Here is a 13,918-nt window from a genome sequence, read left to right on the forward strand (position 1 = left end):
ATTCCCGGATCAAGAGATCCGGGAATCCTACCCGGGTAGCTAGCCGGGTTGAACACGTGTTCAACCCGGCTAGCTGTCTAGTGTGAACAGAAGCCGTGTCGAGGCGACATGGCTCCCGTTCACAGTGTATAGGGAGGGCGGCACTGGGAGACCATGTGATCTCCCAGCGCCGCCCCTGCCACATCAGTAGTAGCGTCACCAACCCGGCAATATGCCGGGTTGGTGAGCGCTGCTGAAAGTGGGCTGTAGCACGGGTCACAGCCGTGTCGTGCGACACGGCTGCGACCCGTGCTATAGTGGAAAAGGGGTATTTGATACATACCACCCCCCTTCCCCCTCCTTTTTGTTTCTTTTGTTTTGTTTGATTGCCTTTTTATCTTATGTCACTATTTGTTGATTGTTGATGTTGGTTACTTCTTATATGTAACAAAAAAAAGTTCTCTTAAGATATCAAGGAGAAGAAAAAATCCGTACGTCTATACTGTCTAGTAGTACAGTTTACACTGTCACACATGCTGACTATGAGTATATGCTATATTTTATATTTTTTGTACTTGTGGATATTCTGCTCCCCCTGGTTTTTATCTTGTGCAAGTATTGGTAATTTGTACTCGGTGAGCTATATTTACTAAAGTGCAGGTTTTCAAATGTGGAGATGTTGCCCCTAGCAACCAATCAGATTCTGTCTATTTTCTTGTAGAAGGTTCTATATAAATGATAAGTAGAATCTGATTGGTTGCTATGGGCAACTTTTCCACATTTTAAAATTAACACTTTAGTAAGTATACCCCTGTGAATTTCTGTTTTGTTCAATAAAAACATGTTTAAAAAAAAAAACATGCATGCCTAAGGGACAATTTCAAATAGCCACAAACTAGTTTGTGCAACTTTTTACTGCAGGCAAAAGACTCAGCTATTTAATTAGAAATCAGCAGTAACGTGGGTTTTGATGGGAGTAAATGCAGCTATTAGGTTTGCACTAAAAACCGGGTTGGTTTTCCCTTTTACATTATTGCTTGAAAAAAACGTGTTAATTTGCAAGAATCGTGCCCACGACCACATCCTGTAGGCCAGTGATTTCCAAACTTTTTTGAATCACGGCGCCCTGGAGTATCAGAATTTTTTTCACAGCACCCCTAGGCCAAAAATGTCTTATTGAGAAATTTAGAAAGAAATATTAATTTAGGTAAATTGTATTTGTAGGTCATCCTTAGGCTCAATTGTGTGGTGAGGGACAAGATTTGCTTCTGTTTGTCTCCATATTGTATGACTGACAGCCACCAGCACTAGTTTTGCCTATTATATTGACCATAAATAATTTGAATTGGTCCTTGACCACCAATCCAAGGCACCCCTGTAAGTGTCCCGAGGCACCCCAGGGAGCCACGGCACACAGTTTGGGAACCACTGCTGTAGGCTATTACATAAGGCCCTATGTATTGTATTTCATTTTCAGATGGAATGCAAGTTGTGGATTATGTAGCGCCAACCAATAGCAGCAGAAGCACAGATTAATGGCCTGGGGACAAAAATGTAAATCTGAATAAAGTCATGAGGCGAAATGCTAGGTGCTGTGAGGTGCTATGTTTTAAATGTTAAAAATGACTTTGAATAGATAATAGCTGCTATTTGAGTATATAATAATATCTGTATGCATGAAACTGGTGGGGATTGCAAGTGAATATATACACACGCATGATGTTATTCTGTTCCCTTTATCATCCTACAGACAGAACGCAGTGTAGTGATAATATTTGCCCACCGGAACCTGAAAGCTGCTTGAATACATCAAAATGTAGCTGTACGGAGGGATTCAAAAAAAATTATGGGGGTAATACATTCACTTGTGAAGGTGAGTAACGTGTATGGTTATAGGCACAATGGTTATAGGTCATATGGTTGTGTTTACACTGAAGATTCAGGAATGATTTAACAAAACAAACAAACAAACAAACAAACAAACAAACCATATTTTAAACAAATACTGTTATTATGTACATACATATTGTATGGCAACAAGAAATCATATACATACTTAGAACTAAAAGGACCTCAATAGTCATTATGTGTAACAAAGTGAAGTGTCTGTGTCTATGAGGCTGAGAACACAAAGTGTGTGCTGACCCCTGGATAGGGGGATAATCATAGGCAGCAAGAATCTGCAGACCGTGGCACTGTGTGCACTAACCTGTAGTTGATCTCTGTATGAATGCTGGTTTGTAGGCAGCTATAGGAAGCCACCGCCCAGAGAGGCAAGAGGCACCCACCCCCACATCGATAACACTGGCCCTCATTCATATGTGGTTGGAGGTGCTGCGTCCATTGCAAAGTACCGATTATCGATACTTGGCACATGTGCAGGACTCGTTCTGCACATACTCTAATTAGTCTTGCGATGAAGGGCGCAGATTGGCATCAGACTGTCAGTGATTGACAGTCTGATGCCATTTGGGTGTGGGGAGGGGGCAGCAGTGGCCTCTAATTCTCCAAACGGAGGCATGTCGCCACCATTGCAGGGGAGGGGCGAGGCCAGGATCTCCGTCAGAGGACAGATTTTTCTTAGCCTCTGTGTGGGACTTGTGGTAGTTGGGCCAGGCAGCCGGCACGTGGTGTTGGAGACGATCTGATACTGCGTTCTAGGATGTAGTCAGCAGTGATAGCACCTCCAACCACATCTGAATGGGGCCACTCTGAGTAGGTCAGAGGCAGGAACAGCATTCTGCTGAGTATTACTTGTAAGATATAAATGTTCAACATTAAGCAAACTAAAATGAATTACAGATAGTTCGATCAACAATAGCATACATTACATTACATAACACAATGTAATTACACAGCCAGTCTGGTCCCACTGTACTTCCAATCCTAAAGATCCATGCATTTCTGTTACCAGGGTATGGAGCATACTTGCCCACTCTCCCGGAAAGGCCGAGTGGCTCCCGAAATTAGGGTGGCACTCCCGGCCCCCCGGGGAAGGGGGCAAGTCTCCCGCATCCCGCTCGTTCCCCCGCCGCACCCCGCACTTCTCCCGCTGCACCCCACACCCCCACCACTTTCAGCCTGTTAAATAGAAAAAAGGGGCGGAGCGATGACGCGATTGTGCTAATTCGCGTCATCGTAGCCCCACCCACCGCTCCGCAATACCAATAATGTGGGCATTACAGAGCAGGGGCGGGGCTACAATTATGCAAATGTATCACCACGCCCCCTCTTGTGTGACCTGGAGCAGCCACACAGTAGGTAAGTATGGTATGGAGTCTGTCTGGATGGAATAAGAGTTCAGCTATGGAGCAGTGTGCAGTGTCCATTTTCCCCACACAAATATTCTTTTTGTCTGTAACAGTCTGCTCCAGTTTCTACAGTTAATATTGGTCACCCCCTTTCTGCATACTATGGGCCTTATTCTAAATCAGCCACCCTTGCGGATGCTTTTCTATACAGCCTCTGCAGCCCCCTTGCTACCTTACACGAATGCGATAATCAGTCAGCGTATACTGTAGATTTGTGCATCTGTATATGGAATGTAATCCTGCCCACAGTTTTTCCCATCCGCAGCCTTCAAGATTTGTATCAGGAATTGCACCCACCCCATACATGCTGCAAAAGACCCATATAAAACGGATTACATACGTTTTACTGGCGGACGGGATGTCGGCTGTCAATATCCAGACAGTGGGTCGAACGCTAAGAGTCCCCTTGCGGGCTTGCTGTGGACACCCTCGAGTGGGAATAGCCCTGGTGCGCCGGCATTCCGGCTGCCGGCATTGTCAGCTGTCGGGATTTCGGCGTCGGTGTCCTGAACGCCGGGATCCCGACAGCTGGCATTTTAACTGCAACCCTGTAAAACAGATGTCCCAAAAGTAGTCTGCATACTACTATTGAGCACAGATGGCTTACACACTCACAACACTTCCATTACACTTCCAACAGGGAAGCAGTTCTGTGCGTCCACATGGTTGTCACCCAATAACACCCATTTCAAAGAAAGATAGCTTCATCAATGGACTGATCAATCCATCTGCACTTGCAATCTCCATCCATGTGCGTTTGCCTTGTCTGACACTGGTGAATGTTTTTGCAGAGCATGCACAGTATGCTGAATTCCATGAGATTCATCTGTAATTACACTTGTGTTTGACACACAATCAGGCACCATGGGGGTCATTCCGAGTTGTTTGCTCGGTATTTTTTTCTCGCAACGAAGTGATTAGTCGCTAATGCGCATGCGCAATGTCCGCAGTGCGACTGCGCCAAGTAAATTTGCTATGCAGTTAGGTATTTTACTCACGGCATTACGAGGTTTTTTCTTCGTTCTGGTGATCGTAATGTGATTGACAGGAAGTGGGTGTTTCTGGGCGGAAACTGGCCATTTTATGGGTGTGTGCGAAAAAACGCTACCGTTTCTGGGAAAAACGCGGGAGTGGCTGGAGAAACGGAGGAGTGTCTGGCCGAACGCTGGGTGTGTTTGTGACGTCAAACCAGGAACGAAACTGACTGAACTGATCGCAGATGCCGAGTAAGTCTGGAGCTACTCAGAAACTGCTAAGAAGTGTCTATTCGCAATTCTGCTAATCTTTCGTTCGCAATTTTGATAAGCTAAGATTCACTCCCAGTAGGCGGCGGCTTAGCGTGTGCAAAGCTGCTAAAAGCAGCTTGCGAGCGAACAACTCGGAATGACCCCCCATATGCTTACCTCCAGCTTTCTCAGTCACTGCTATAGATATACACTGGGTCTGATTCTAATTTGGAAGTAAAGAAAAAAAAAAAGCCAGTAACTGTGCATCTGGGCAAAACCATGTTGCACTGCAGGAGGGGCGGATGTAATAGGTGCACAGAGAGTTAGACTTGGGTGTGGTGTGTCCAAACTGAAATATAAATTGCAGTGTAAAAATATAGCTGTCTAACATTTGTGATCATGCAAAAGCAGTCAGTATTTACCCCGCACAGAAAAAATATAAATGTATTTGCACCCCGTGCAGTGGCGTAACTAAAAATTTTTCTCCCCCAAGCCAAAAAATTATTTGGCGCCCCCCTTCCCCCCCCCCCCATAGTTGGCACTAGTAAAAGGACAAACGTGCGCGCACTGCCAAAAGGGGGCGTGGCTTCGTTTAAATGGGCGTGGCTTCGCATAAAGGGACGTCGCATTGCAGGAAAAGACTACCTTATACCCCAGTTTTGCAACCTGCACACCCAGACGTTAGCCACCACAGGAAAGAAAAATAATCCTGATTCATGCCCCTTACATTATTTGTAATTTTTCCTCCTTATAGTAATGCCCAGTATACATTATGCCACATACTGCAAAGGCCCTCAGACATTATGCCACACACAATAATGCACATGACACAATATGCACACACTGTAATGCCCCCGACACATAATGCCACACACCGTATTGCCTGTGACACATTATGACAGGAATCGCAATGCCCGTTATACATTATGCTACACACTGCAATGCCCCTGATACATTATAGCACATACAATGTCTGTGACACAGTATAACACACACCACAATGATCCTGAGACATTATACCACATACCACACTGCCCGTGATATAGTATACAACACACCGTAATGCCTGACACATTATGACACACACCGCAATGTCCGTGATACATTATGCCACACACCGTAATGCCCATTACACATTAAGTTCTACAGTAAGGCTTCTAATTACTTTTAAATTACCTGCTCGTTGCCAGGGGTTTCATGCTCTTGGTTCCATGCACGGTGCCAGGGATTTTCATGCTCAGGGTGTCATGCTCGTTGGCAGGGGTTTCATGCACTGGGTGTCATGCTCGTTGCTAGGGGGTAGTGCTTGTTGCTAGGGCCGTGCTCCCAGTGCCACATATGCCCCCAGTACCAGATATTCCCCCACAGTGCCAGGTACATGCCCCCAGTGCCAAATATACCCCCCAGTGCCACATATGCCCCCAGTGTCAGATATTCCCCCACAGTGCCAGGTACATGCCCCCAGTGCCAAATATAGCCCCCCTGTGCCACATATGCCCCCAGTGCCAGATATTCCCCCACAGTGCCAGGTATATGCCCCCAGTCCCAGATATTCCCCCACAGTGCCAGGTACATGCCCCCAGTGCCAAATATACCCCCCCCCCCCGTGCCACATATGCCCCCAGTGCCAGATATTCCCCCACAGTGCCACATATACCCCCTCAGTGCCAGATATTCCCCCACAGTGCCAGGTATATGCCCCCAGTGCCAGATATTCCCCCACAGTGCCACATATGCCCCCTCAGTGCCTGCTCCCCCCAGTGCCAGATATTCCCCCACAGTGCCAAGTATATGCCCCCAGTGCCAGATATTCCCCCACAGTGCCACATATGCCCCCCCAGTGCCTGCTCCCCCCAGTCCCAGATATTCCCCCACAGTGCCAGGTACATGCCACCAGTGCCAGATATTCCCCCACAGTGCCACATATGCCCCCTCAGTGCCAGATATTTCCCCACAGTGCCAGGTATATGCCCCCAGTGCTAGATATTCCCCCACAGTGCCACATATACCCCCTCAGTGCCTGCTCCCCCCAGTGCCAGATATTCCCCCACAGTGCCAGATATATGCCCCCAGTGCCAGATATTCCCCCACAGTGCCACATATGCCCCCTCAGTGCCTGCTTCCCCCAGTGCCAGATATTCCCCCACAGTGCCAGGTATATGCCCCCAGTGCCAGATATTCCCCCACAGTGCCAGGTATATGCCCCCAGTGCCAGATATTCCCCCACAGTGCCTGCTCCCCCCCCCCCCAGCTCCTTTGTGTTGGAGGGACACGGAGCGCACAGCGCGCGCCTCTCCCGTGTCCCTCCTGGCTCTCCGGCCGGTCTAATAAAGGAAGTGCCGGTTCGTGAGCCAATCAGAGCTCACGAACGGCACTTCCTTTATTAGACCGGCCGGAGAGCCAGGAGGGACACGGGAGAGGCGCGCGCTGTGCCCTCCGTGTCCCTCAAACACAGCAGCGGAGGGAAGGAGACCGCAGATTGACATGCGGACGCTCGTCCGCATGTCAATCTGTGCTAAGTCAGTGGCGCCCCCGCAGCCCCTCGCCCCCAAGCCACCGCGAGGACTGCGGGGGCAGTAGTTAAGCCACTGACCCCGTGCATTACAACATGGTTTGTTCCAGGTGCAAAGAGCGGTATCTTATTAGCAACAGTACTTTACCGCTGCTAATAGGATCACTGGGGGCTATCCAATTAGCCCTGATGCCGGCATCCTTTCCCCTCGATACCGGCACTTATTGGGGACTATGCTTCGGGTGTCTCAGGCACCGAAACATAATCTGCGATAACGGATAGCTGGAGCTGCGAAAATACATGGGATCGGAGACTTATCCCTGATCCCATGTGCTTTCGCATGATAGCGGGTCCAATTTTGTCCGATAAAAATGGCCTCTAATATGATATCGTGATAATGAACAACGGTGAAGCAGTGTGATATCCAGCCTCTTTTACTGGACGAAAGAGCATCGTGGCTAATAGGATACTGTGCAAAGTTACTTGCTTTTTTTGCTTTACTTCAAAATCAGAATCAGGCACATAGTGTACACTGGTATCATTGTCTCAATTTAGCTGGATAACTTCTAGCTTCAGGGCCCACAGGGAAATCCACCAGTGGGCCCCACTGCCTGGGGGCACACTTCCTCCTCTAGGGATCATGGGGGTCATTCCGAGTTGTTAGCTCGTTGCCAATTTTCGCAACGGAGCGATTAAGGCTAAAATGCGCATGCGGATGGTACGCAGTGCGCATGCGCTAAGTATTTTAGCAAAAAACTTAGTAGATTTACTCACGTACGAACGAAGAATTTTCATTGTTGAAGTGATCGGAGTGTGCTTGACAGGAAGTGGGTGTTTCTGGGCGGAAACTGACCGTTTTCTGGGAGTGTGCGGAAAAACGCAGACGTGCCACGATAAAACGCGGGAGTGTCTGGAGAAACGGGGGAGTGGCTGTCCGAACGCAGGGCGTGTTTGTGACGTCAAACCAGGAACGAAACTGGCTGAGCTTATCGCAGTGTAGGAGTAAGTCTCGAGCTACTCAGAAACTGCTAAGAATTTTCTATTCGCAATTCTGCTAATCTTTCGTCCGCTAATCTGCTAAACTAAGATACACTCCCAGAGGGCGGCGGCCTAGCGTGTGCAATGCTGCTAAAATCTGCTATCGAGCGAACAACTCGGAATGAGGGCCCATGTTTCAGACTGTGCACGTGAATTATACATTATACATATGTTACCAGGTGCATTTTCTACAGTACATTGGCCCTCATTCCGAGTTGTTCGCTCGCAAGGCGATTTTAGCAGAGTTACACACGCTAAGCCGCCGCCTACTGGGAGTGAATCTTAGCTTCTTAAAATTGCGAACGATGTATTCGCAATATTGCGATTACAGACTACTTAGCAGTTTCAGAGTAGCTTCAGACTTACTCGGCATCTGCGATCAGTTCACTGCTTGGCGTTCCTGGTTTGACGTCATAAACACACCCAGCGTTCGCCCAGACACTCCTCCGTTTCTCCAGCCACTCCCACGTTTTTTCCAGAAACGGTAGCGTTTTTATCCACACGCCCATAAAACGCCGTGTTTCCGCCCAGTAACACCCATTTCCTGTCAATCACACTACGATCGCCGGAGCGAAGAAAAAGCCGTGAGTAAAAAAACTATCTTCATAGCAAAATTACTTGGCGCAGTCGCAGTGCGAACATTGCGCATGCGCACTAAGCGGAAAAACGCTGCGATGCGAAGAAAATTACCGAGCGAACGACTCGGAATGAGGGCCATTGTTGTTATTAATCTGGTACATTATCGTGCACTTGCAGAATTTACAAGATCTATATTTATCAAGGCACATGTTATATCTGCCCCACCTGCAGTGCACATGGTTTTGCCCATTAGAGAAAGATTTTGCTTTTGCGATCAGGTCTGAATTAGGCTCAGTGTCTCTTGCTTTTCACCAGCAGTTTCCATCACTCCAGTTTACAGCTCAACTACTTCTAGGGATGGACTTTGGAAACCGGTGGTTAGCAACCATCAATGTTCCGGATCTGATGGAAATGATTCTTCCATTGAATAGTGGATTTGCGATGATTGCCAGCCATCAGATGCTGCTTTCCAATGCCCATCCGATGGCTGCCAGCTTGTATTCAGCTGCAGACACCCGGATGTGGCGTGTAGCTACAGATGCTCTGCTCATGCGTACAGTGTAATCATTGAATGGCTCAGATGTGATGGCAACTAGCTAACCTGGTTTTACATTTTTAACTATCGCTGCTTTAAAAAAAAATGTGAACTTGCCAGAATTGTGCTTGTGTCTTCTTGCAGGCTATTGCATAAGGCCCATAAGGTTGTTGTTATGATAAATTTACCAACATGAATTAAAAACTGATTGGATACCTTTCTAACAAAAAAACTTGTAATTTTACTGTACTTGTCATTATTCAATAGAATTAACTGAACCAGGAAATGTTTTTGATCTAGGGAATGTATCTGAATGCCACTTTTGTGACCAGGAGGGATTTTTTTCCCTTATGAGACACAATTAGCACCTGTCACACAGAAGGTTTTGGTTTAATTGATTTTTTTGGCTTTTTCCAACTTTAATAACTCTGTAACTACTGTATATACAGGTCGAGTATCCCATGACCGCAATTCTAAGAACCTAAATATTCCAAAAACTGGAATATTTTAGACAGCCGTGACATCATGACGTGACCTAGTGTCAGTGGTCAATGACTGGTGGCGTGGGCATGGCTTTGCAGACATTCCCATCTTCTCCACCCCACCAGACACATCTGTGATACCTGCCAGACCACCACAGCACTTGCTGGACCACCTGCAACACCCGCCGGTCCCCCGTGTCACCTGCCGGAACTCCGCAACATCCGCCGCCCCCTTCCCCACCCGTAACACACACCAGACACCCAGTGACACCTGCCAGACCCCCATGACACCCCCACAACATCAACCGGACACCCTGCGACACGTGCTAGACCCCCAGTGATACCCATCAGACCCCCACCTGCAGACACCTGCAACACCCGCTGGCAGTATTCCAAATACCAAAATATTCCAATATCCGAAATGCTTCTGGTCCCAAGCATTTTGGAGATTGGAGACTCAACTTGTAATTGCAAAATTCTATTTGTGATCTGGCCCACATTATATATTGCTATGTCAGAGTGTTCACTCTCTTTTCCAGACATACAGGAGTGCCGCGATGGAAGTAACAAATGTGGCGCTTTCACAAAATGTAGGAACCTGCGAGGCGGCTATTTCTGTGAGTGTTTTAGTGGCACCCGAAGAGGAAATGAAACACAATTCTGTCCTACTGGTAATAAAGCTGAGAATGTGTGCACAGGTGAGTGAGCAAAGAGAAGAAGACATTTACATGACCTAAAAATTACATTGTATGTTACAAATTAATATATCACATTGTATTATATCATTAACCATTGTGTATGTGCAAGGAAATCAATCATTATGATCAGAGGAACTGCTGGAAGAAGAAGAAATTGCTTTGTCAGTCTATGTTGCAGAGTGGTGTCATATAAAAATTTATTTAAAAAAAAAAACTAGTGGAGGCACAGAACACATTTTGCCCCTAAATTGTCCACCGAGCCCCAATCTGTGACTAGAGGCACCTCTGTACAAACTCAGGGCCTGATTCAGATGTGGTTGGAGATGCACAGATATGGTAATGCAGAAAGAAGCGTCTGGAACAAGTAGGTGCTTTCTGCATGCATTTGTGATTCAGTGCTGCATCCGAGGACGCAGCACTGGATCACCTGCACCACTGTCGGCCAGCTGCATGTCCCATGGGGTCACACATGCTGGTCGCTGCTGCTCCTACCAAGAGGCCAGGAAATCTCTCTTGAAAGATCCCCAAAATGAAGACAACAGGCCTCCATTTTAGCAAGCGGCTGTAGACTGTTGACTACTTGATGTCTGCAGCCATAGTGCATCCTGCACATGCGCGGTACAGGTCTGGTGCATGTGCAAAGTACTAGCCATTGACATTACCTCAAGTACTTTGTGACCTTATTTCAAGTTGTGTTGGGACCTGTATCAGGACCAAAATGCTTGGATTTATAGTAGTGATGAGCGGGTTCGGTTTCCGAGAAACCGAACCCCCCCGAACTTCACCCATTTTACACGGGTCCGAGGCAGGTTCGAACCTTCCCGCCTTGCTCGGCTAACCCGAGCGCGCCCGAACGTCATCATCCCGCTGTCGGATTCTCGCGAGATTCGGATTCTATATAAGCAGCCGCGCGTCACCGCCATTTTCACTCGTGCATTGGAGATGATAGGGAGAGGACGTGGCTGGCGTCCTCTCCGTTTATTGTAGAACACAGTTGACTTGATTGGTTGTTTTTTATTGCTTAATTGTGGGGAGGATTGGGGAGCAGCTGTTAGGAGTACAGTGCAGAGTTTTGCTGATAAGTGACCACCAGTTTTTATCCGTTCTCTGCCTGAAAAAAACGCTCCATACCATATCTGTGCTCAGTGTGCTGCATGATATATCTGTGCTGAGTGTTCACACTGCTTAATTGTGGGGACTGGGGAGCAGCTATAGCAGGAGTACAGTGCACAGTTTTGCTGACAGTGACCACCAGTATACGTTGTCTGCCTGAAAAACACTCCATATCTGTGCTCACAGTGTGCTGCTTTATTGTGGGGACTGGGGACCACCAGTATAATTAATATTATATAGGAGGAGTACAGTACGGTAGGCCACTGCTGTACCTACCTCTGTGTCGTCACTCGTCATCCATTAAGTATACTATCCATCTACATTGTATACCTGTGGTGCATTTTAGACTAGTTTAGCAGTTTGCTGACAGTGTCCACCAGTATACTATAGCAGTACGGTAGGCCACTGCTGTACCTACCTCTGTGTCGTCACTCGTCATCCATTAAGTATACTATCCATCTACATTGTATACCTGTGGTGCATTTTAGACTAGTTTAGCAGTTTGCTGACAGTGTCCACCAGTATACTATATATAGCAGTACGGTAGGCCACTGCTGTAACTACCTCTGTGTCGTCACTCGTCATCCATTAAGTATACTATCCATCTACATTGTATACCTGTGGTGCATTTTAGACTAGTTTAGCAGTTTGCTGACAGTGTCCACCAGTATACTATATATAGCAGTACGGTAGGCCACTGCTGTACCTACCTCTGTGTCGTCACTCGTCATCCTTTAAGTATACTATCCATCTACATTGTATACCTGTGGTGCATTTTAGACTAGTTTAGCAGTTTGCTGACAGTGTCCACCAGTATACTATATATAGCAGTACGGTAGGCCACTGCTGTACCTACCTCTGTGTTGTCACTCGTCATCCATTAAGTATACTATCCATCTACATTCTATACCTGTGGTGCATTTTAGTTTTGCAGTTTGCCGACACAGTGACCACCAGTATACTATATATAGCAGTACGGTACGGAAGGCCACTGCTGTACCTACCTCTGTGTCGTCATTAAGTATACTATCCATCTACATTCTATACATGTGGTGCGCCTCTTTTTTTCTTTGCATCATGTGCTGTTTGGATGGATGTACACTTACAGAATCACGTTGCCAATTTACAGTCACACATCAAGGATACTAAACATATCTTGCAAAAAGCGGTGGGGAAATCCTGGGCCGAGGGGTGGGGTTTTCTCACCCTTGATGTCCAGGCTCTCTATACTAATATCCCGCATACAGCTGGTATTGATGCAGCTAATTATTATCTAACTAAAGATCATAATCTGTCAATTGAGCGACGTGAGTTTATAATTCAGTCCATCCTGTTTATTCTTACTCACAATTATTTTTTATTTGGGGACACTTATTATTTACAGGCACAAGGTACGGCCATGGGGACCAGGTTTGCACCAAGCTTTGCGAATCTCTATATGGGCCGCTTCGAGGAGGAGTATATATGGAGCGGCCCATATAGAGAAAACCTGGTCCTCTATGGCCGATATATCGATGATTTATTTATCATTTGGAAAGGGGGTTCCACACTAGCACAGGATTTCGTTAACTTTCTAAATAATAACACTTATAATCTTACGTTCACGCACACTTTTGATTACAATATAATTAATTATCTGGATGTGACTTTCTCAGTTAAAGATGATGTTATTATATCTATTACACTAAACCAGTAGGGACTAGTAACTACTTACATTATGAAAGTGCCCATTTTAAACCATGGATTAATAACATACCTAAAAACCAATTAATGCGTATAAGAAGAAATTGTACACGAGATGAAGACTTTACCGAACAATCAAGGACTATGGTCAGTCACTTTGAAAGAAGAGGCTATCCTCATAAGTTACTAGAGGAAGCTAGGTTGTCAATTTTACCATCAAAGTCACTAGGTCCTCAGAGTGAAACTCTACGGACTAACGATCCACTTAATCCCCCGGTGGTCATTGAATCAGCAACGTTGAACTGTGACCCTAGTTTACTAGAAGAGGTTAAGTTCATATCAAAATACAATTCAAAATCCAGTAGAATAAGAAGAATTGTGAACAATAACTTTGAAATTTTAAAACAGGACCTGCTATTGAATAAACATATTGGCGCTAAACCAAGGATAATTTATAAGAAGAATACCAATCTAGGGAATTTATTAGCGCCTAGCGACCTGAGACCGGTGAAACCTACACACTGTAATGAAGTCTCTAAATCTTGGCTGCCATCTAGACCACTAGGGAGTTATAGATGTAATAAATCAATTTGTCTCACATGTAGCTACATGAGAAATGGATCAACTAATGTTATCTCCAATAGCAGTGGAGTCAGTTTTCCTATTAAACAATATTTAAATTGTGAATCTACATATTCTGTATATGTTCTCCAGTGCCCCTGCCAACTACAGTATGTTGGCAGGACTATTAGATCTGTCAAA

General features: G+C 46.1%; 1 protein-coding gene across 7 annotated transcripts in view; it reads left to right on the plus strand.

Annotated features, from left to right (window-relative positions):
• Nucleotides 1–13,918, plus strand: part of ADGRE5 (adhesion G protein-coupled receptor E5) — a 295,974-nt gene that overhangs the window by 192,687 nt on the left and 89,369 nt on the right. For all 7 annotated transcript variants that reach the window (XM_063931714.1, XM_063931719.1, XM_063931718.1 and 4 more), the window contains 2 exons: nucleotides 1,730–1,852; nucleotides 10,202–10,360. In XM_063931714.1, the coding sequence (XP_063787784.1) occupies nucleotides 1,730–1,852; nucleotides 10,202–10,360 (282 nt within the window). The remainder of the gene's footprint in view (nucleotides 1–1,729; nucleotides 1,853–10,201; nucleotides 10,361–13,918) is intronic.

This window comes from Pseudophryne corroboree, chromosome 6 (assembly GCF_028390025.1).
Source record: "Pseudophryne corroboree isolate aPseCor3 chromosome 6, aPseCor3.hap2, whole genome shotgun sequence".
Classification (NCBI taxonomy): Eukaryota; Metazoa; Chordata; class Amphibia; order Anura; family Myobatrachidae; genus Pseudophryne; species Pseudophryne corroboree.